At 33.8% G+C, this 24,416-nt stretch overlaps 1 protein-coding gene across 1 annotated transcript in view; it reads right to left on the bottom strand.

Moving 5' to 3' along the window:
- The window catches only part of LOC119604077, a 50,428-nt gene extending 26,975 nt beyond the window's left edge, over positions 1–23,453 (bottom strand). The window contains exons 1-6 of the mRNA XM_037956507.1: positions 23,390–23,453; positions 22,904–22,985; positions 20,836–20,919; positions 20,706–20,767; positions 5,890–5,970; positions 3,538–3,699 (exon numbers count right to left, since the gene is read on the bottom strand). Coding sequence (XP_037812435.1) covers positions 3,538–3,699; positions 5,890–5,970; positions 20,706–20,767; positions 20,836–20,919; positions 22,904–22,985; positions 23,390–23,453 — 535 coding nt within the window. The remainder of the gene's footprint in view (positions 1–3,537; positions 3,700–5,889; positions 5,971–20,705; positions 20,768–20,835; positions 20,920–22,903; positions 22,986–23,389) is intronic.
- Between the last annotated feature and the right edge of the window lie 963 nt (positions 23,454–24,416).

Here is a 24,416-nt window from a genome sequence, read left to right as displayed (position 1 = left end):
ACTAACTAACTACTAACTAACTACTAACTAACTAACTAACTAACTAACTAACTAACTAACTAACTAACTAACTAACTAACTAACTAACTAACTACTAACTAACTAACTAACTAACTAACTAACTAACTACTAACTAACTAACTAACTAACTAACTAACTAACTACTAACTAACTAACTACTACTAACTAACTAACTAACTAACTAACTAACTAACTAACTAACTACTAACTAACTAACTACTACTGACTAACTAACTAACTTACTAACTAACTAACTAACTAACTAACTAACTAACTAACTAACTAACTAGTATCTAAACGTTACATTTTATTTCAAGCCATCAGAGTTTTGATGAATTTTTTGCATCTAGTGTAGAGTACCAGTATACATATCTTCACTCCTTAAAGTTTATTGTCACATATGTATGTATGCCTGGAACATCTTTCATGTTATTTTATTATTCTCTTTTGGCTTGTTGTTCTTTGGAATGTTAATACCATGTTACAACATTGCTTTATTTGTTCTTTTGTTAGTGGTTTTTTATGTATTGTTATTTCAGAACAATTGTGAAAATGTTTCCCATTTATATTTTAGGGTTCTGGGGGAAATACTTGTACTATGCATTTCTTTCGGAATACAACTACAATATTTATGAATTCTGATATACACATACATCCTCTGTCATTTATGTAAATTTAAATAAATAGAACTGAACTAGAACTGGACTGAACTGAACTGAACTAGAACTGAACTAAAACTGAACTAGAACTGAGCTAGAACTGAACTAGAACTGAACTAGAACTGAACTAGAACTGAACTATAACTGAACTAGAACTGAACTAGAACTGAACTAGAACTGAACTAGAACTGAACTAGAACTGAACTAGAACTGAACTAGAACTGAACTAGAACTGAACTACAACTGAACTAGAACTGAACTAGAACTGAACTAGAACTTAACTAGAACTGAACTAGAACTGAACTAGAACTGAACTAGAACTAAACTAGAACTGAACTAGAACTGAACTAGAACTGAACTAGAACTGAACTAGAACTGAACTAGAACTGAACTAGAACTGAACTAGAGCTGAATTAGAACTGAACTAGAACTGAACTAGAACTGAACTAGAACTGAACTAGAACTGAACTAGAACTGAACTAGAACTAAACTAGAACTGATCTATTTATATTTTATTTTAATGATTAAAGATCTAAATATCAAACATGACACGGATTATAGCAAATATTCAATTATTATTTGTTGACCTTTTACAAATACAAAAACAACAACAACAAAAACTCAATCGATTTAACACAAGTTTTCTGGTTTAGTACGGGTATTAAGGGTTTAGTACGTACACATTTGCCTTTAACGTATTTATAGAAATAATTTTTTATTTTGTCAAAAATATATTTCATTAAATGTTAGACAATGGTAACTTTAAAGCTTTTAAGCCAATATTAAATGTAGCATAAAGATACAAAAGCGATTAGGTCCAGTACAAAAACATTCTAAATATAAATATATAAACAATATACTATAAACAAATACCGACGAATACTCCCTATAAAAACCAACTATATATGAGTGTATGTATGTATGTGTGTCTATTAAGTAGCAGCAACAACAACAGCAGTAGCATCTAACAAATAAATAGTCCATGAAATAAAAAAACAACAACAGAACAAAAGAATCCTGTCAAATACGTGAGAAATTTAACACATTTACAAAAACTACATAATGCTCTAAATTGTGCATGTGAGCGAAAAGGAAGGATGAAGCAAAATGAGAACTATACCAACAGAAGAGAGTGAATGAAACAAAGAGCCGGAAAATAGAAATATGTTCAACACTTCCGTTCGATATAGAGCGCAGTATTTAGTTGTAGTGGTAAGTTGTGTCTTTATGTGTGCAAGTTTGTGTGTGTGCGTCGAGTGTATCCTTATTTGTATTTAAGCTTAAAAGGCATCTGACAACAGCGTAACGCAAATTTTCAACAATCTAATAGCGGATTACATGCATTATCCCATCTTGAAAGTGGAAAAGTGTTTAATATTATTTTCGTATGATTAAAAGGGAGGGCGTTTATTGAATGGTTTAAATTTTTTATTCACAAGTAAATACCACTCGATTGTTTTATTGATAACGTAATATTTGAAAACGTTTTAACTGTCAAATTTTGTTATTGATGAAATGAAGGTTTCTTTTATGAAATGGAACTGAACTAGAACTAAACTAGAACTGAACTAGAACTGAAGAACTGAACTAGAACTGAACTAGAACTGAACTAGAACTGAACTAGAACTGAACTAGAACTGAACTAGAACTGAACTAGAACTGAACTAGAACTGAACTAGAACTGAAAACTAGAACTGAACTAGAACTAGAACTGAACTAGAACTGAACTAGAACTGAACTAGAACTGAACTAGAACTGAACTAGAACTGAACTAGAACTGAACTAGAACTGAACTAGAACTGAACTAGAACTGAACTAGAACTGAACTAGAACTGAACTAGAACTGAACTAGAACTGAACTAGAACTGAACTAGAACTGAACTAGAACTGAACTAGAACTGAACTAGAACTGAACTAGAACTGAACTAGAACTGAACTAGAACTGAACTAGAACTGAACTAGAACTGAACTAGAACTGAACTAGAACTGAACTAGAACTGAACTAGAACTGAACTAGAACTGAACTAGAACTGAACTAGAACTGAACTAGAACTGAACTAGAACTGAACTAGAACTGAACTAGAACTGAACTAGAACTGAACTAGAACTGAACTAGAACTGAACTAGAACTGAACTAGAACTGAACTAGAACTGAACTAGAACTGAACTAGAACTGAACTAGAACTGAACTAGAACTGAACTAGAACTGAACTAGAACTGAGAACTAGAACTGAACTAGAACTGAACTAGAACTGAACTAGAACTGAACTAGAACCGAACTAGAACTGAACCAGAAACTAAAGTAGACCAGAACAAATTTGATCTAGAACTGAACTAGAAATAAAATAGAACTAAACTAGTTCTGAATTAAACCAGAAAAAGTAGCACTCAAAGTTATTTGCAAAAATTAAACATAATTATAAATTACTTTTCCCAAACATCCTGTGATATCTGTGCCCCAAATTGCCTTTGGCATTTATCCAACTCTCTACAAAATTTGCAAAATCATTTAAACATCAGAGATTCTTATTTTCTCATCATTATCCCTGCGGTTTGTAACATTTACATTTTTAATTTCATTCTCCCAGAAACTCTTACTTCCAAACTCAGCACAATATTAAATACAAAACGTAATATCAAACGTAAAATTTATTTAGCACTTCATCATCTTTAACGTCAGATATAATTAAAATGTTTTGCATAATTAATTCTATTTTCTTTAATAAAACAATGATAATAATGTGATTGTTATTTTTTCACACCCAAAACAAAAACTTTTACTTTTTACAATTGGAGTCGTTTGTAGCTGCTGCTTTTTGAAGGTGTGAGTCAAAGGCACATTTTTCTAGTTACTTACCATCTTTATTCATGGCAGATTGAAAACATTTTGCTAAACGACATGCTCTACATTGATTACGATGAGTTTTATCTACGGGACAACGGCCCTTCATATCACCAGTTGCTTTACAAGTGTAAATGCGATTACGATGGATGCTGCGTTTAAAGAAACCGGAACAACCTGTAAGGGAAAATTTAATGTTGAGTAATTATTGTTTTTGTGGGATAATGAATTAATTATAGGATTTTTATTTTAATAGTATTTATATAAAGTTCAACTGAAATTGATTGGAATGAGCGCTTAGCTAGAACTAGTTCAGTTCTAGTTCAGTTCTAGTTCAGTTCTAGTTCAGTTCTAGTTAAGTTCTAGTTCAGTTCTAGTTCAGTTCTAGTTCAGTTCTAGTTCAGTTCTAGTTCAGTTCTAGTTCAGTTCTAGTTCAGTTCTAGTTCAGTTCTAGTTCAGTTCTAGTTCAGTTCTAGTGCAGTTCTAGTTGAGTTCTAGTTCTAGTTCAGTTCTAGTTCAGTTCTAGTTCTGTTCTAGTTCAGTTCTAGTTCAGTTCTAGTTCTAGTTCAGTTCTAGTTCAGTTCTAGTTCAGTTCTAGTTCAGTTCTAGTTCAGTTCTAGTTCAGTTCTAGTTCAGTTCTAGTTCAGCTCTAGTTCAGCTCTAGTTCAGTTCTAGTTCAGTTCTAGTTCAGTTCTAGTTCAGTTCTAGTTCAGTTCTAGTTCAGTTCTAGTTCAGTTCAGTTCTAGTTCAGTTCTAGTTCAGTTCTAGTTCAGTTCTAGTTCAGTTCTAGTTCAGTTCTAGTTCAGTTCTAGTTCAGTTCTAGTTCAGTTCTAGTTCAGTTCTAGGTTCAGTTCTAGTTCAGTTCTAGTTCAGTTCTAGTTCAGTTCTAGTTCAGTTCTAGTTCAGTTCTAGTTCAGTTCTAGTTCAGTTCTAGTTCAGTTCTAGTTCAGTTCTAGTTCAGTTCTAGTTCAGTTCTAGTTCAGTTCTAGTTCAGTTCTAGTTCAGTTCTAGTTCAGTTCTAGTTCAGTTCTAGTTCAGTTCTAGTTCAGTTCTAGTTCAGTTCTAGTTCAGTTCTAGTTCAGTTCTAGTTCAGTTCTAGTTCAGTTCTAGTTCAGTTCTAGTTCAGTTCTAGTTCAGTTCTAGTTCAGTTCTAGTTCAGTTCTAGTTCAGTTCTAGTTCAGTTCTAGTTCAGTTCTAGTTCAGTTCTAGTTCAGTTCTAGTTCAGTTCTAGTTCAGTTCTAGTTTCAGTTCTAGTTCAGTTCTAGTTCAGTTCTAGTTCAGTTCTAGTTCAGTTCTAGTTCAGTTCTAGTTCAGTTCTAGTTCAGTTCTAGTTCAGTTCTAGTTCAGTTCTAGTTCAGTTCTAGTTCAGTTCTAGTTCAGTTCTAGTTCAGTTCTAGTTCAGTTCTAGTTCAGTTCTAGTTCAGTTCTAGTTCAGTTCTAGTCAGTTCTAGTTCAGTTCTAGTTCAGTTCTAGTTCAGTTCTAGTTCAGTTCTAGTTCAGTTCTAGTTCAGTTCTAGTTCAGTTCTAGTTCAGTTCTAGTTCAGTTCTAGTTCAGTTCTAGTTCAGTTCTAGTTCAGTTCTAGTTCAGTTCTAGTTCAGTTCTAGTTTCAGTTCTAGTTCAGTTCTAGTTCAGTTCTAGTTCAGTTCTAGTTCAGTTCTAGTTCAGTTCTAGTTCAGTTCTAGTCAGTTCTAGTTCAGTTCTAGTTCAGTTCTAGTTCAGTTCTAGTTCAGTTCTAGTTCAGTTCTAGTTCAGTTCTAGTTCAGTTCTAGTTCAGTTCTAGTTCTAGTTCAGTTCTAGTTCAGTTCTAGTTAAGTTCTAGTTAAGTTCTAGTTAAGTTCTAGTTCAGTTCTAGTTCAGTTCTAGTTCAGTTCTATTTCAGTTCTAGTTCAGTTCTAGTTCAGTTCTAGTTCAGTTCTAGTTCAGTTCTAGTTCAGTTCTAGTTCAGTTCTAGTTCAGCTCTAGTTCAGTTCTAGTTCAGTTCTAGTTCAGTTCTAGTTCAGTTCTAGTTCAGTTCTAGTTCAGTTCTAGTTCAGTCCTAGTTCAGTTCTAGTTCAGTTCTAGTTCAGTTCTAGTTCAGTTCTAGTTCAGTTCTAGTTCAGTTCTAGTTCAGTTCTAGTTCAGTTCTAGTTCAGTTCTAGTTCAGTTCTAGTTCAGTTCTAGTTCAGTTCTAGTTCAGTTCTAGTTCAGTTCTAGTTCAGTTCTAGTTCAGTTCTAGTTCAGTTCTAGTTCAGTTCTAGTTCTGTTCTAGTTCAGTTCTAGTTCAGTTCTAGTTCAGTTCTAGTTCAGTTCTAGTTCTAGTTCTAGTTCTAGTTCTGTTCTAGTTCAGTTCTAGTTCAGTTCTCAAAAAATTCAATAAATGTACTTACCATCACAACTGTAAATCCCATAATGTTTACCGGAACTACGATCACCACATACTTTGCAGGGTATATCCAACAATCGATCACCTTCAAAGGAATCAAAAAGTTAGAAAAAGGTTACTGTATAAACAAAAACTAGAAATATGTAAAGAAGTCCTAAAAATCCTTATACTTCACGCAAAAACCCCCACCTAAAACTGACGTCATACTTTTCTATTTCCTCTGTTTTATCGCCATTTTTTTCTATACTTTTATTTTTCACTCGTTGCTAATCCTTGGCAATTTTGCAAGCACATAAAACATTTTAAAAACTTAATTCCTTTTTAAACATTCAACCAGGAAGAGACACTTGTCAAAACACTAGAACCACGCAAACCGGCAAAATCTTATGTCCGAATCTAAACAATGACAATTGACATATTGTCATTGTTTTTACTGACTTGATCCCTTCTATAGCTCAATGACGCGTGCTGGCAATTTGTTTACACCCTTGTTGGTGTCTTCTGGCTGTGGGTCGTCGAGTCGTGTGTTCTCAATTATATGTTGAGGTGTTAGAATTTGTTTTATTTGTTGCTTTTTCCTACTTTGTCGAGAGTGTTTAGGAGTAAAAAAAAAGGGGTGATATTGCAGAGTGTCCTTTTTTGTTTGTTGTGTGTGCGTGTGTGTGTTATGTTGGTCCTTTTGCTGTTGGATTTTTAGCTGGTTTGCCCAACATTCTAGTGGCTTTTCTTCCTTTATTCATCATTATTATTATTCCCTTTGTGGTTTATGATTTTTTTTTTTTTTTCCAAAAAAAGTTTTCTTTGTGTTTTTGTTTTTCTTTTGAAAAGTAAACTATTTCCGTTTATGGTTTTTAAAGTATTTTTGTTTTTCTTTCCTGGTGTAGAATCTTGTGATTTGTTATTTTTATAAGTATTTTGCATGTCAACCAAGTATGGTTTTTAAAAATTTTTAAATTTTATAATAATAATAGCTAATGTTTATTTAAGAAATCTGAATTTAAATGCGATAATAGTTCTCAGGGGTTGGGGTGATGAAATTTGTATAAAATTCTCATGGGAACAAAATAATTGAAATAAAAGTGTTAAACATTCATTACACAATATATTTGCAGTCTCAAGAAGTTCTGTCTTAAATTGAAAAGCTAATAGTTCGGCAAGAAAACGCTTCGGTTTTCGGTTTCGGTTTTTTTAAATCAGTTTTTCAATGCCAGCCTAAAACTTCCTAGAAGAAACAAATTTACAGTTTTATATATGTTTCTGTAGACCTCGCATAGCCGAGATCCAGTTTTCTATAGGTTTATAAAAACTTATTTCAGACTTATCGGACTATCCATTCAGATTAAAGTCGTACGAAACCTTCCCTACTTTCTCTTAAATAATGATCTCTAAAGAACCGGTAGTAGCTTAACTGGGACTTATTGCCTCCCTTTTAGGGCACAAAAATTTAGGACAGAAAACAAATAAAGTACATCAAAGGGGACTTTGGAGAATATTATTGAACAAAAATCTAATCAAAATGCGCTGAAAATTATGATCATTATTGAAATTGGTAACTTGACCTCAGATTGAGGAATGACAGACATACATATATATACAGATGATAACAATTTAGATGTAATCGAAATGGATTTCCATAAACTAAGTTGGTATAAAGGTGAACAATATTATATTATTTAAAATGGAACCATGTACTTAAAGAATGGACAATGACAACATTTCAGCTCTATCATCGGTTTGACAACTAAAGCCTAAACCTAAATGAAGAAAGGAAAATTATAATCCCAAATATCATAATACGTTCTAAACTAAGTAGTCAGAATGTTAAGTGGATATATAGAATTGACTTCCTACTAGACGCACATCGATCTATGTAACTTGATATGAACCAGATCATATTCCGTTCGTCTGAAGTATTTTATGGTCTACCACGTCCGTCTTTTTATTAGATTCACCCCGAATTCTATAGGGAGTTCTATAGGAAAACTAATGATCCAATTGTGGACCAGGTAGTTTCGAATGATTTAATGAGAATAAACGGATTTTTCTGTAAGATGAATTATATGGGAGATAAGATCTATTATGGACCTAAACTCATGATTTTTAGTAAAAATAGTTTTTGGTTCCTATAAAATGTCTTTATATCGAATTTCATTGCTATCCCAGCAAAAACAGCGAAATGACTTACTTATTAAACAACTTACTTTTCAATAACTACTACATACCGTCTGCATTACTTAGAGTCCCATGACTTCCCCGTATTAAAGTAATGTAAAATGCTATTGTTTAATAAGATTTTAGTATTTTAACCCCTTACTTTTCAATATAAGTTTTTGCTGGGCGAGGTGCCACGCCCACTTACTAAATAACTATTTAAAATAGTATATCTCGGAAACTAGTACGACTAGAGTCCTCTAATTTTGCAAATATGACACATACATGAATACCAAAAGACGTAAATTTGACTAAACTAAACACACTAAACACTTCCCAAATTTTGTACGATAAACTTTGGTTTCAATATGAAAATTATGTGCAATAATGGGCGGATATAATATAGTGGGTGTGTCATCCCCCATATAAAGTTAGTACCAAAATTTGTATAACTGGGAAATTATAAAATTTGGATTGATCAAATTTCGTAGGAACCACTTTGATATCAACATGAATATTTTAGACAAATATGGGTGGACTAGAAAAAGAGGTCGTGGTACTTCCCATATCGGAATTAAATACAAAAATTCGTATATCGGAGAAATTATTGGAGGTAGAATGCTCAAATTTTACACAAACAATTTTAACATCTATATTAGTAGTTGTCTAATAATTATGTGCAATATTGGGCGGATATGAAATAGTGGGCGTGTCATCCCCCATATAAAGTTAGTACCAAAATTCGTATAACTGGGAAATTATAAAATTTGGATTGATCAAATTTCGTAGGAACCACTTTGTTATCAACATGAATATTTTAGACAAACATGGGCGGACTAGAAAAAGAGGGCGTGGTACTTCCCATATATGAATTAAATACAAAAAATCGTATATCTAGGAAACCTCATGAGTAGCACTGAAATCAATGTGAAAAATTTGCAGACACATAACCGGACTAGCAACAGGAGCATGGTACGTACCTCTCATATGAATGACATTTTTACATTTGGAAAAATATAGGAACTAGAATATTCAAATGTTGTACGTGTTGTAGGGGGCATGGTACCTCCCAACATTGAAATTTAATCTAATTTTGCACGAACAATTTATCAATTCTGCAATAAGTTCCACTAGAAACGGTTTCTTTAAAAGGGGTTCTACTAGAATCGTTTTTTAAGCAAAAAACTAATGTTCACGATAATTTTAAGAACAGGTTCCTACTTTATCAATTCTATAACAGGTTCCACTAGAACCTTAGCTATGTTATATTACTATAGCATTGAAATTTTTGAATTCAGTATTAACAAATAATTCCTGAGCCACCGTTTGGGGTTTTTTATGTATATTATTTCTAGGGTAGCGAAGTACCCTGGGTATAGCTAGTTTTTAATATTATAGAAAACTCAAGAAGTACCAGTTGAAGTATGAATAAGACCCAATTAGTACTTTTTCATTGAATTTTATATTACTAAGTTCAATTATTAAAAAAAAAAATTCATAAGGTACCAATTGAGAAACGAAAAAGTACCAGAAAATTTTCACTTTTTAGATGTTCATTTCGTTCAGGAGCCCGAGTTCAATACAATAAAAAACTTAAAAGGACTCTACATGCTTAAATTTATGTTTTCAGGTTGAATTTAATAGAAATTTAAAAAAGTACCAGTTGAAGTACAAAAAAGCCCCTTTTATAGATTTTCAGTTGGTTTAGTTCAATATTATAGAATACTCAAAAAGTACCAGTTGAAAATAACTCTTTCTTAAAGATTCCCATTAACTAAGAAAGTTGAATGTTTAATTTAATATTTTGAAGAACAGAAAAGTACCAAAAAGTTCCCTTTTAAGGGCCAAAAATCCCCTTTTATAGATTCACATTTACTCAGGGATCCACATGCTTAATTTCATGTGGTTTAATATTATAAAATAAGAAAACTCAAAAAGTACCAGCTAAAAAACGAAAAAGTACCAAAAAATAGTACTTATAGTTATAGTTATTAAACATCACTTGCAAAGAAGTTAAAAATAAGCACTTTGTTGTATGTTCGAAGAAGTGATTATGTAATTGCTTTCAAAATGCTTTCTTATATGAAAATCCCGTCGGCAATTAATTTTTTTTACCAAATTCATTCAAAAGTGTCATAATTAGAAAAAATGTTTTTTTTACTAAAAACTCTTTAAATCCTATATAAACTTATAAAATAACTTAAATCTTATATTATTGAAAAATATATATAAAAAAATAAAATTTACTATAAACCGTCGGTGAATTTGAATACACACCACTTCCGGTACCCATCTTGCGTTGATGGAAATATTTAAAACTTAGGGTATCCAGATTGAAATATTTGTGCAACAACTTTAACACTTAAACACTTTTTCTTTTTTGAATAAATTTTCAAAAATTAATAATATTTTTTTTTTCTTAATTATTTATTATTTTAATAAATTTTATATAATTTATTAACTTTTACTTTTAGATTTCAGTAAAAACATTAGCAAAAATTTTTGTTAATTTTTTTTTTCTAAATTAAATTTTTTAGCACTTTTTTCAACCGTAACCGATAGTTTTTTGTCAGATAAATTATTTTTTTTTGAAAGTTACTTTACTTAATAAAGCTTTTATCCGTTTTTAGATGTTAACGTTACGATTTGTTTAGAGCTACAGAAACCGACCACCAATTAACAAAAGTAAAGCAGCCCGAGCCACAGAATCCTAGTTTACAATAATGACGATGATGATAGTGAGGCTGATGATGCTACTGCTAAACGACTATTTGACAGCAGAGCAGCAAAACAAAACATAGAACAATAATATGAGAAAAAAAATTTGCTGAAAAAAAGTTAAAGCCAAACCCACACTCTTCAGGGTCCTGGGAAATCAACCCCCCTCCCCATTATATATAAACAACCACCACTACAGCTAGTATACACAAGCATACACACAGTTATAGATTTAAGTAACAAGCTAACACACCACTACAACCACAGGATACTCAAAGGATATCAAGGAGCAGAGGCAACAACACACAACACACACATACACTAAAAAATCAAGAAAAAATAAACAAAAAAGTCGACAATTTCGAAAAGCCACAAAAATATTGAAGGAATGTGTGTGAGTGTGAGTGTGTATGAAGGACCTGTAGGACAATATACATACCACCCACTTTCCCTAACAAACACAATGCACCCTTACGACATTACAACGTTTTTTTTTAGCTTTAACATTCAGTCATTCAACCAACCGGAAAACGCCTCTTTTTTTACAACACACAACGATTACAACAAATCAAACTTCCCAACTCCTCATCATCGGGCACTACTCTCCATTTTATATTTTTCATTTCCCAACAAGCACAGGTCATATACTGAAGAAGAATTACTGTTGTTGTACTGTATTTTTTTTTTTTTTTGGACTGAAATGATGATGGCTTTTAGACAGAAATTCACCACAAAATGTCAAGTACGTAACGTTAAAGCTACAAATGTCATTCACTCACACTGTAATAAAAATTCCATATATGAGTTCATGTGCTCCACCTTACATACACACTCACACTGCTTTTCCTTGGAGTCTGCAGCAGTCAGACATTTTATTATTTATGTACGTGTGGATGTGTGTGTGTGTGTGTTTGTTACCCCATGTAATTGTGTTTGTCTTGTTATTATTGTTGTATTTGTGCGCCTGATTCGGTAAATAAGCCAGACACTTTTTGATTCTGTTCTTTTATATTTTTTGTTATGTTCTACTCCGTAATTTTGCTTCACAGTTGGAGCCAAGCTGGATTACCAGTTGCAAAGTCAATTAACAGGGGCGTTACGTCTGGAATTTATGTTTATTTTCACTATGTTAATTAATTAAACAACGTCACTGTCTCTGAAGTAGGTTAAAGGTTATAAAATGGAACAGTGGGCCAGGAGTTATGTATTCAGTTCTAGTTCTAGTTCTGTTCTAGTTCTAGTTCTAGTTCTGTTCTAGTTCTAGTTCTAGTTCTGTTCTAGTTCTGTTCTAGTTCTGTTCTAGTTCTGTTCTAGTTCTGTTCTAGTTCTGTTCTAGTTCTAGTTCTGTTCTAGTTCTGTTCTAGTTCTGTTCTAGTTCTGTTCTAGTTCTGTTCTAGTTCTGTTCTAGTTCTGTTCTAGTTCTGTTCTAGTTCTGTTCTAGTTCTGTTCTAGTTCTGTTCTAGTTCTGTTCTAGTTCTGTTCTAGTTCTGTTCTAGTTCTGTTCTAGTTCTGTTCTAGTTCTGTTCTAGTTCTGTTCTAGTTCTGTTCTAGTTCTGTTCTAGTTCTGTTCTAGTTCTGTTCTAGTTCTGTTCTAGTTCTGTTCTGTTCTAGTTCTGTTCTAGTTCTGTTCTAGTTCTGTTCTAGTTCTGTTCTAGTTCTGTTCTAGTTCTGTTCTAGTTCTGTTCTAGTTCTGTTCTAGTTCTGTTCTAGTTCTGTTCTAGTTCTGTTCTAGTTCTGTTCTAGTTCTGTTCCAGTTCTGTTCTAGTTTTGTTCTAGTTCTGTTCTAGTTCTGTTCTAGTTCTGTTCTAGTTCTGTTCTAGTTCTGTTCTAGTTCTGTTCTTGTTCTGTTCTAGTTCTGTTCTAGTTCTGTTCTAGTTCTGTTCTAGTTCTGTTTGACGTGTTCCCCCTGAACGGGTTAAGGTTGCATTCTATTGTAAGAAGAAGAAGACAAAAACATAGAATTACAATAGAATGCAACCTTGGAAACAGATGTTCAGGGGGGGAATTACTGAAGGTCAGATGGAGGAGATAGAAAAAAAAGATGGCGAAGGATAAAGAAAAATGGCGGGAGAAAATGATTCGAAGAATTTTTGGGAGGAAGAAGAAGAAGAGAAGTTTTTTTTTTTTTGGGAATCGAGGAGGCGAATGAGGGAGGACGGTGGTTCCGGAAGCCTATAAGTTTTTTTTTGAATTGAAAAAAAAAAAATAAATGAAGAAGATAAAAAAAAAAGACAATATACGGTTTAACAAAACATATATTTAAAACAAAACATACATTGATTTAAAAAAAAAAAAAAAAAAAATTTGATTCACAACAAAACATTTACTTAAAACAAAACATATACATATATGAAACAAAATATATAAAACACAAAGTTAACACAAAAAAAAAAAATCATAAAGTTAACATAAAATTGAGTGAATTTGGTACAAAACAAATAAAGCATCGACATAAAAAAAAAGGAAATATATACAATACAAAGTGAACACGCTACACCAATAATAAAATATTTCTCCACAAATACAATTTACATCTAAAACAAAATTCCTACACCTAGAGTGGACATTTCGGACGACAATCGGACGAAACTAGAGACCATACCACCCATAAGGGAAATTTAATGGTTATACCTTTTTTTTTTTGGGAAACATAGATATTTGGTTTTTTTGTCGCCAAAATCTAAGGGCCACTGTTGCCTTGGTAACTGATACTTAAACTGAGCTCAGGTTAGGGATAGTTTAGAGTCTTTTACCCAGTGTACCCCATTAAACTTTCCGCACGGACTGATTTTACGAGGACAGACCTAGACCAACGACAACTGGACTTCTAAACTCCACGGTATGTGGATTCTGTTCCCGATGGTAACCTATTAGTTTCAAGGAGAATTATGGAGATGGTGTGAATAATACGAGGTAAGTGAGAACTTAAAATCTGACTGTAGGGGTAGTGTTAGGGGCAAATTCTATTTAAATTGGCCAAAGATTTGCCATGGTAGAGGGAGGGCAGGCCAAGCAGCACAACATCCGCTGCAGACCAGTAGGTATAACGTCGCGATGCCTAGTAATTAGGTATAAAAAGTAGAAAACTAAATTGATCAAAACTGAGGAGGAAATTTTTTATTACATTTTTTTTGTTCGAGAACTCTGTGGGGAATATGATGGTGAACCCTACGACACCTCTACCGGCTATAGTCGAGCCTTACCACCTGGTCTTGTACCGAAGAGCGTTGCCATCATGTTTCCCACCGGTTTGCCACCAGGAGTCCCTGACAAAAATGGCGCCCAACGTGGGGCCCGAAATTCGGGTTTCCTTTCAAAGTTTTAGTTTACTTTAGGATTGTCATTGAGCAGCAGTCATCTTGTCCAACGTAAGTCATACTGTATTAAAATCAGTCATGGTTTTATAGTATTTGCGACGTTGGAAAGGATGATTCTGCTGAGTAAGAATCATAAAGGCTTGCTATCAGCCCTCTCTCAAGATCACGTGTGAGTCATATTATTATATAATTATGATTATTTCTAATGTTAGCCACAGTATTCTGGAGAGAGGAGTGAGAAGCAAGGAACACATTTAATTAAATTCAACAATAGACCTAGTTACACTCACCAGCTACGGAAAGCCTCAGCAGATATGTCGTAACATTTAAGACCTTAGTTGTTTATGTTATAGTCGATCTACTGGACTTTTTAACTCTGGAAAGTGTAATACCAGTTTTTCACACCTTTCATCCTCAGTTTTGATCTCTAATAAAATAAAAAATAAAAATGTAAAAAAATAAATTTCTAGATGTCGTCGATATTATACTTACTGGTCAAAAATATCCCTACAGTCAGACGAAAATTCTCAATACCAAATATAATCTGTTATTAGTTTTGAATATTGTTTAACCTCTTAATATTTCCAGAACATATAGGATATCGATATCAGTTTGGTGCATATATTTCTTTTGGTGTTCACTAGGGAAAAGATTAGTAAAAGGTTCCATTATTTATAGTTTAGGTAGAATGGTAGAGACTAGGTCAGGAAAAATGCAACGCGAATCCGTTTCTACTTCTTCTAGGCCTATTCTCGGGTCTGGTAACAACCAAATGCCAACCAGTTCAACAGCCTTAACAACAGCAACAATAACAGCTACCGTGGCTCAAGCAGCATTAAGTGCTAATTCGGCACAGTTGAATCCTCAATATGGTTCCAGGAATCCGGGAATAGAACTAGAGGACAGTATAACTTCACCGGCTTATAGCAGCATTACCGCACAAAATATCCGACAAGAGTTTCGCGGCAATTTGGGGTCAGATGCACAGCCAATTCAACCCCAACAAACAACGTCTGTACCAAATTTAGAAAACATAATAGAGTCCACGGTAGGTTTAAGGCAAGTTGAAATGATGCGTAACATGGAGGAAAGGCTCCGTGACTTAGTTCCACGTATAGTGGCTGAGAGTTTACAATCATTATCGAGAAGCTCGGGTAATGTACAAGCTTCATTACGAACACGGCCGCCTCAAGTAAATTTACAACCGCCACCATTATTACGAGCACCAGCACCAAACGTGTTTCCTTCACAGATACCCGCTAGACCAACTATGCCATCAAATATGTACCAACAGCCACCAATGCATTCAGACAGACGATTTCATCATACCGATTCCAGCCACCATCTGTCCAATATGCCACCACCAGACAATAACAGTACTTTCCACCCGCACGAAACCAGGCAGTCGTACTATCCACCACCCAATAACCCCGATTTTTCTCGGAGGCCAGGACTGGATAAGTGGGGAGTAAATTTCGATGGTACATCAAAGACCATGGGAGCCCAAGAGTTTGTTTTCAGAGTAGAAGAAATGAGAAAGGACTACGGAAACAACTGGTCAGAGGTATTGAGGCATTTCCACCAACTTTTGTCTGGCGATGCTCTGGAGTGGTATTGGATGCAGCGGCGTCTTCAACCAATAAACTCGTGGGAAGAATTAAAAGAGGCGGTTATCAACCGTTTCCGTAGATTTAACAGCGATGGGGAAATTCAACGACAAATAATGGATCGCCGTCAGCACCCACAGGAACTCTTCGAGGATTTCTATAATGCAGTCCTACGCTTAAGAAGTCAACAGAGCAATCCCATCGGTGAAAATGAACTGATTGATATAATGAAAACCAATTTACGCACTCCCATGGCACAACTGGTATTCCCAATTCGTATCTTTGGCCTTAGTCATTTCCGCACCGAGTGCAAAAAGGCGGAATCATTGTTACAAACTCAACGCCAATCTTATAGTAATCGACAGTTTGCTCCAAGGGTACATGAATTAGATTATGACGAATCGGCGCCAGCTGAAGTGGATTTAGACGCAATAAATAGTTCCACAAGATACGTGTGTTGGAACTGTCGTCAACCAGGCCATGGATACATGGACTGTCCATCAGCCACTAGGCGTCTGTTTTGTTTCAAGTGTGGTATGGAAAACACAGTAACGCCGAAATGTCCACGATGCACGGGAAACAGGCGAACGGACCCGCTAACAACTGGGGAGCAGCGTCCGAATCACCCAGCCCAGTGAGCAAACTGGAGAATATAAACGGTCTAGAGAAGAAGGAGGGGATCGTTAGCATTTTAAATAATAATGTTAGGTTAAGTAAGAAAACAGGAGAGTTAAGAATTAGGGAAATAAAATCATGGCACTTGAGGGTTAAGGAGTATAAGGAAGCTAGGAAGAGAATCTTCGGAAAAACTCGGATAGAAAAGGCTAGGGAACGGTATAGGAAAAGGAAAGAGCTTAGGCGTGAGATCGCGAATGTATGTTTATACGAAGGCGAAGATACCCGACTGTATACCCGTATCTCTATTAATGGAATAGAGATTGAGGGTCTTCTAGACAGCGGAGCTACGGTTACGGTTCTCGGCGAAGGATGCTTCGATGTCGCAAGAAAAGCGGGTGTAGTAGTTCATCAATTTCCTTCTACGGTGCGAACAGCAGACGGTAGAACTCATACAATTCAAGGTCGGTTTAAAGTGAGGATAAAGTACAACCGGAAAGAAAGTGACATCACTTTTTATCTGGTACCGACCTTGAAAAGGGCGTTGTTTCTGGGCGTCGATTTTATGAAAGTATTCGGACTGATAGTCAACTTGGATAGCTTGACCACAAATGATATGCTGTGGAGCGAGGAGTCGGGCGAAAATCCGACAAATCCTTCTAAGCATACCCTTTGTGATCAGGACAGGATGTTACTAGAAGCAACCATAGCCAAGTTTCCATCTTTTGTGGAAAAAGGACTTGGGAAAACCGACTTGGAGACACATCACATTGATACGCAAGACGCAGAGCCTGTAAAGCAGAGACATTACCCAGTCTCACCTGCTGGGCAAAAACTTATATACGCGGAATTGGATAGGATGCTTGCTATGGGTGTAATTGAGACGAGTCAAAGCCCCTGGAATAATCCAGTGACGTTAGTGCGTAAAGGTACAAAAAACAGGCTTTGTTTAGACGCCCGAAAGCTCAATTCACTCACAGTCAAGGATGCCTATCCACTTCCGCATATAGAAGGATTGCTCAGCAGACTGGGTGACACGCACTATATATCTAGTGTGGATTTGAAAGACGCATTCTGGCAAATCCCTCTAGATATACAGAGTCGTGAAAAAACTGCCTTTACAGTGCCCGGAAGACCACTTTACCATTTTACGGTCATGCCTTTTGGTCTGTGTAATGCAGCTCAAAGGCTATGTCGTTTAATGGATAAAGTGATTCCGTCCGAATTGCGAGATCGAGTGTTTGTGTATTTGGACGATTTGCTCATAGTTACGCCTGATTACCACACGCACATAAACATACTTGAGCGTGTTGCGAAGTTGCTTTCTAATGCCAAGTTGACTATCAATGTCGAAAAATCGCAGTTTTGTTTTAAGGAACTTCGGTATCTTGGATATATTGTTGGAGAGGGCAAGTTGAAACCTGATCCTGCGAAAATATCCTCGATACTCGATTTTCCTTATCCCAAGACGCCCAGACAAGTGCGCGGTTTTATGGGAACTACCGGCTGGTATCGCCGCTTCATTAAGGACTACGCTACCATTGCTAACCCGATTTTCGAAACGCTGAAAAAATCTAAAACGTTCGTTTTCCCCGAAGAAGCAAAAAAGGCTTTTGATAAGTTGAAAGTAGCCCTTACCTCGAGTCCGGTATTACGACATCCGGATTTTTCGAAGCCATTTTATGTCCAATGCGACGCTTCTGACATTGGCATCGGGTCGGTTCTTTTTCAAAAGGATGAAATCGAGGGCGAACATCCAATTGCTTTCATGTCGCAAAAATTAACATCAGCGCAACGAAACTACTCGGTTACGGAACGAGAGTGTCTGGCAGTAGTTATGGCTATAAAAAAATTTCGGGCATATATTGAACTAATGGCTTTTACAGTCATTACGGACCATTCCAGTCTAAAATGGCTGATGTCCAATAAAGAATTAAGTGGAAGATTAGCCCGATGGAGTCTGCTACTACAGTCCTATACGTTCAACATTGAACACCGCCAAGGGAGCAAGAATATAGTGCCAGATACTCTCTCACGTTACGACATGGAGGAAATTGCCGCCGATGTCTCGCAACTGATCGATTTGGATGCTCCGCCTTTTTCGTCGGGAGAATATCAAGAATTACTGTCGCAAATTAAGGAGAATCAAGAGCAGTTACCCGATTTAAGAATAGAAGATAACTATATATATAAACGAACCACGCATTACAACGGTGACGTTCTTACAGAAGATTTTTCTTGGAAACTATGGGTCCCCGCGGAGTTATCCAAGGACATTATTAGAAAAGCACATAATCCTCCGACTGCAAGTCATGGTGGTTTCCACAAAACTCTCAAAAGGATAAGAGAATACTTTTTCTGGCCGAATATGACTATCGAAGTAAGAGACTATGTGAGGAATTGTGAAATCTGTAAGGAAAGCAAACCTTGTAATCAAGTTGTAAGACCACCAATGAATGAGAACCTACCGGAAATAGTGCGTCCGTTTCAGAAGATTTATATAGACTTTTTAGGCCCGTATGTTCGATCTAAGTCCGGAAATTGTTTCATTTTTATTGTTTTAGATCACTTTACAAAGTTCGTACTCCTGAAGGCCATGTCCAAGGCAAATAATAAGAACGTAGTTCGTTTTTTAGTTTCGGAAGTTTTCCATAAATTTGGCGTCCCAGAGGTAGTTCTATCCGATAATGGGAGTCAATTTCTGTCCAAAGAATTTGCAGACATGATGAAACTGTTTGGTATCAAGCACATGAGAACAGCTATATATTCACCTCAAGCAAATGCATCGGAGAGAGTCAACCAATCGATCTTAGCCGCAATAAGATCCTACTTGAAGAGTGACCAGAGAGATTGGGATAACCATCTTTCAGAAATAGAGTGTGCACTCAGGTCATCAGTGCACACATCGATTGGTATGACTCCCTACTTTGCGTTGTTTGGGACGAATATGATAACTCACGGTAGCGTTTATAATTTGGCAAGAAAACTCGAACTACTGGAGGATGCCGAGATGAACGTCTTAGCTAAAACGGAAAAACACGAGTTGATACGCGAGAAAATTCGAATGAATCTGGCGAAAAGTTACGCCACTCGTGCGAAGGAATATAATAAACGTGCACGCAAAATTAATTTTCGACCAGGTCAGGAAGTGTTCCGCCGGAATTTTGCACTTAGCGACTCGAGTAAATTATATAACGCTAAAATGGGTAGGAAATTTGTTAAATGTCGTATTGTTCGTCCGGTCGGGAATTGTTACTATGAACTAGAAGACCTGCAGGGTAAACTAATCGGGATCTACCACGCAAAAGACCTTAAACAATGAGCACCTACCTTTTTCTAAACCTTACCAGTTTTTTTTTTGCCATCGTTGTCCGAAAAGTTTGTTCCTAGACCAACCTCTATAGTCTGCCTCGAAATTGCTATGATTAATTCCTTAATACTTCCCAATACTCCCTGTATTCGCTGCCTATGACATTTTTTTTTAATTATAGTTTTTCTTTTTAATTCTTTTTATTTAGGATAAGTTCCCAATGGAAGAGGGAAATGGATTGTTAATTTTTTTTTAATCTAATTTAGTAGTTTAGATTGAATTCCATTTACATATTTTTTTTTTTCCTTTCAATATTTTTTTATTATTATTAGATTACATATGAAATAATAAACCAGTTCGGTAGCTTAGGTTATACTCTTAATGAATTGATGTTTATATTGATTAATTTAGAATTTATCGGATATATATTCTTCCTTTTTATTTTTGCTTAGTTTTAGCTTTAGTAATTTGTAATCAATCATGAACATAAATCTAACTTAAGTTTGTTCTGTATATATGTAGTTTAGTTTTTGAGGAATGGAGTAAAGCAAAAGAACTAAATACCAATAACCTGATACCGATGACGTTTTTTTTTTTTTTTTTTTTTTTTTTTGTTTAACACATTCAATTGAAATACTTAAGTAGTAGGGTATATATATTTGAAATGGATATTCATCGTTTTGTCACACCAAGAGCTAACATTTCTAAACTAGTTACATTTTGTAACTGTCATTGTGCCAATAGTGCATCTCCGTTTAGTGCTAACGAAACTATGACATCTAGACACTGGGAGACGTTAGTCACCTAACACAATAACGCAATCTGAGTCTGATCTTACAGCAAGTGTGAACAAATTAGACGAAGCGAATCAACTAGTATATCCTCGGAAACACATAGTTGAATATATATTGTAATCAATAACACAACTACTAGGTTCTTTTCAATTGAAATGGTTAAGAAAAAAAAAAAGGAAAAAAAAAGACATCATAGGTTCAATGATATCCTTATTATGTTATCGAGATGTGGGTGAAACTAAACAATGTTCTAAACTATTGACAATAATTCTAAAATTGTAAAGAGAAAACAGAAAACTCTTACTTACCGATCGTGTTGAATTCACCTCTGAGTACAAATCTTATCAAGTCTCCTATTCTTAAGGGAAATCTGGAGAATGTGTAGGAGAAAAAGGGATTAGAAAATGTTTTCTGGGAGAGTAGAGTTAAATTACTTACGATATAAATTCATGAACAACCAACACCGTAGTAGTTTCAGAGTGAATTCTTTCAAAACTGAATTCTTCATGTTGAATCTCTTTGCTAAGTAAAAAGAAAAAATGAAAATTAATATTAGTGAAGATCAAATTAATCTTGGTTGAATATAGTTAGTATATGGATTATTATTTCAACAGCAAAATATTTCTATGTTTATCAATTTTTTTTTAATAATTTTTTTTCTTGATTAGTATAATAAAAATTAAAAATAACTATTATTTTTGATTTTTATTATATTGAATATACTTACTCGGCAATATTTATTTGGTCAAACAATAAATAGAAAATAAAAATAATAGAATATAAAAATCACCTAATCGCAAAATGTCGTTAAACTTTATAGGTTGAAATTTTTGGCATAAATTGTTTTTTTTGAAACTTAATTTCGAATATTTCTATATAAAATTGTATTATCATCAGGTGTAGGTATAACTCCCAAATTTCAGCTAATTCGGCCAGAAACTATTTTATTGACTAGGAGATTATTTTAAAAGTATATGATTTTGTTTTGTCGAATTTTGGAACTAAATTTCGAATACAATATTGTATTGTCATCATATGTAGGCATAACTGTTGAAAATTCTAACATTTAACCGAAATTCGAATTGTTAACCACATTTTGTAGTATTTTACCTACTCTTAGATTAAATTCGTTTATTGGAAAGGAAATCCCATATTGATGCCTATAATTTATTTTAAAATATAAAAGCCATTGTCTGATTCCTATTTTTGCTTTCTGATTTGAAGGTTATTTGTGTTTTTTGTTATTGATTTTTATTTGAAAAGCCCTTTTTACATTACAATACTTTGTATTGATATCATAGTTATTTTCTTATACAAAATCCAATCGATTGTCAGTGAATATTAAAAAAAAAAAATTTTTATGTATTATAAAAAAAAATATTTTTGGTTCATTTTACAATTCAAATGGGTTATGAAGAAAATGCTGATGGAGAATAAAGGAAAATTGAATAACAAATAAATCCAAAGGAAATCTGTAGACAATTGTGTATTTTGTAAAATAAGGGAAATTGAAAAATTTTCAAAACCACAATACATTTGAGACTACAAAATATTTTTGATTTTTTATATTACAATACATTTTCAAAAAATCTATGTATTAATACAAAATCAGTTAGTGTTATGGAAAATATTAAAAACTACAAATCTAAACTAATTAGTGTTTGTAGGAAGTGAAATGTAATTTTGGAAAATAATTTTTAGATATGAAGGGAAGGGAAAAAACATGAATTTTCGGACATTCTTGGGAATATTGAAAATATATGGAAAGATTGTGTCAAAAGTCTTCATATTTATTTCACAATTTCTCCAATCATTAAAACTCATATTGTAGATTTTTTTTAATATAATCTTATTATATTAAATCTGTGGTAAAAAGGGAAAAGTGCATAAGTTGTTTTTTTTACAGTTTTCAGGAGAGCATTTTTTAAACTTTGAATGTGAATACAAGATCAGAGATTTAAATTTTTCATAAAATCCTTATGTAAATATCTCAAGAATTATTACGAAAATAATTCACATGATATATTTGGTTGATATATATTACCATCAACGAAAAATTGGCTAAAAACTATTGGTGTTGTTTTTCATTTCGTTGGAAAAATGAAAAAAAAAAGGGAAAATTTAAAATCCGAAATATATCTCTAGTCATAATTTTATTAGAAAAATTATTTTATTAGGTTTTTTTGTTTATATCGAGATAGGTGTATTTTCCATTTCAATTTATGTATTCAGCAACTTTTTTCAATTTGTTAAAAGTACATAAGTATCTCAAAATAGGTTATAGAATTTATATTTAATAATTTAGAAGAACAACATATTTTGAATTAATACAGAATAAATTTTGTTGTAAAATACAGGAAAACATCATAATTCAAATATGTAATTGAAATTTTATGGAAAATATTTGATATGAAAATAAGGAAAAAAACTTAGGTAAATTAATGTTGTTTTGTAATTTATGAAATTTTGAAAAAGGAAAGGGAAAATAGACTTATGCTGTCATAACACGTCCACAACTGCTAAAGTAATGGGCAGAATTTTACCAAAAGTTGATACAAGATGGAATGAAGTACGGCAATTCCAATTAACTGAAGGGAAAAAAGAAAAGTTTTTAGCATAACTTGAGATATTCACTTTTTCATTTTTGCCACAGAAATATATTACATTTGCTTTTGTTATATAAAACTAGTTCCCAAAACCCGTAATGTATAACATCTCATTTGAACATACTTGAAAACAAATTTGCAAGACATTTTCAAGAAAATCTAGTTAATTTTATTCGATTTCAACAATATTTCCCAATATTTAAGAACTTTACCGAAGAAGTACAAAAGAAAGTCGTAGAGTCGACTTTTGTTTCAACTACAAACTCTGAAAAGGGTGGGAAAACGCTTAATAGGCAACACTGCATATAAGGCAATGGAAAAAGTCGTATGTTCGAGTTTTTTTTTAGAAAAGTCGTAATGTCAACGTTTAGGACGCTAATATTTACCTCTCTTATGACAATTTACTGATGGTTCGGGAACATGAACACGGGCACCTCTTATCTGGAACATTTCTAGATTTTTTTATATAACTTATTGGCACTGATGATATTTTTTTTTTTTGGCTGCATAGAAACAAAAGATGAATTTTTGGAGAACACATTGCTTATATAAGGTGATACTGTTACGTTTGAACAGCCACCATTTTTAATTTACACCAAAGCTTTTTTGTTTTAAATTTCCAAAAATTTATCTTTTGTCATGCTAGATGATTATTACTCACTTGCACAATATTTTTTATATGATTTCACTATTGTTATTTTTTTTATTTTTCACTTATAATTTTGTTTTTTTTTTTAATTTAAAATTTGTATATTTATATTGCTTTTTTATTGTTCCTTTTTTTTTATTGTCTTCTGCACAAACAAATAAAAACGTTAATGAGTTGCCAGACAGAATTACCATGTAATGGTGAGGCCAGTACGCACCGAATCAAAGATGCGGAAAGATATGGGGATGCCAGATTTTAGGGTAACTTAGGGTGTAAAATATGCAAACCCAAATATTATAGGACAATAGGGTTTCCCCTCCCATTCACTTTACACAGAGGCAAAGATAATGGTGGGGTTTGACGTGTTCCCCCTGAACGGGTTAAGGTTGCATTCTATTGTAAGAAGAAGAAGACAAAAACATAGAATTACAATAGAATGCAACCTTGGAAACAGATGTTCAGGGGGGGAATTACTGAAGGTCAGATGGAGGAGATAGAAAAAAAAAGATGGCGAAGGATAAAGAAAAATGGCGGGAGAAAATGATTCGAAGAATTTTTGGGAGGAAGAAGAAGAAGAGAAGTTTTTTTTTTTTTTGGGAATCGAGGAGGCGAATGAGGGAGGACGGTGGTTCCGGAAGCCTATAAGTTTTTTTTTGAATTGAAAAAAAAAAAATAAATGAAGAAGATAAAAAAAAAAGACAATATACGGTTTAACAAAACATATATTTAAAACAAAACATACATTGATTTAAAAAAAAAAAAAA

Source organism: Lucilia sericata, unplaced genomic scaffold, assembly GCF_015586225.1.
Source record: "Lucilia sericata isolate MDLA Ls3-8-SP2 unplaced genomic scaffold, ASM1558622v1 Contig000359F_arrow, whole genome shotgun sequence".
NCBI lineage: Eukaryota > Metazoa > Arthropoda > Insecta > Diptera > Calliphoridae > Lucilia > Lucilia sericata.
Note: the sequence above shows the minus strand (reverse complement) of the source record. Positions and strands in the feature narration are given on the sequence as shown.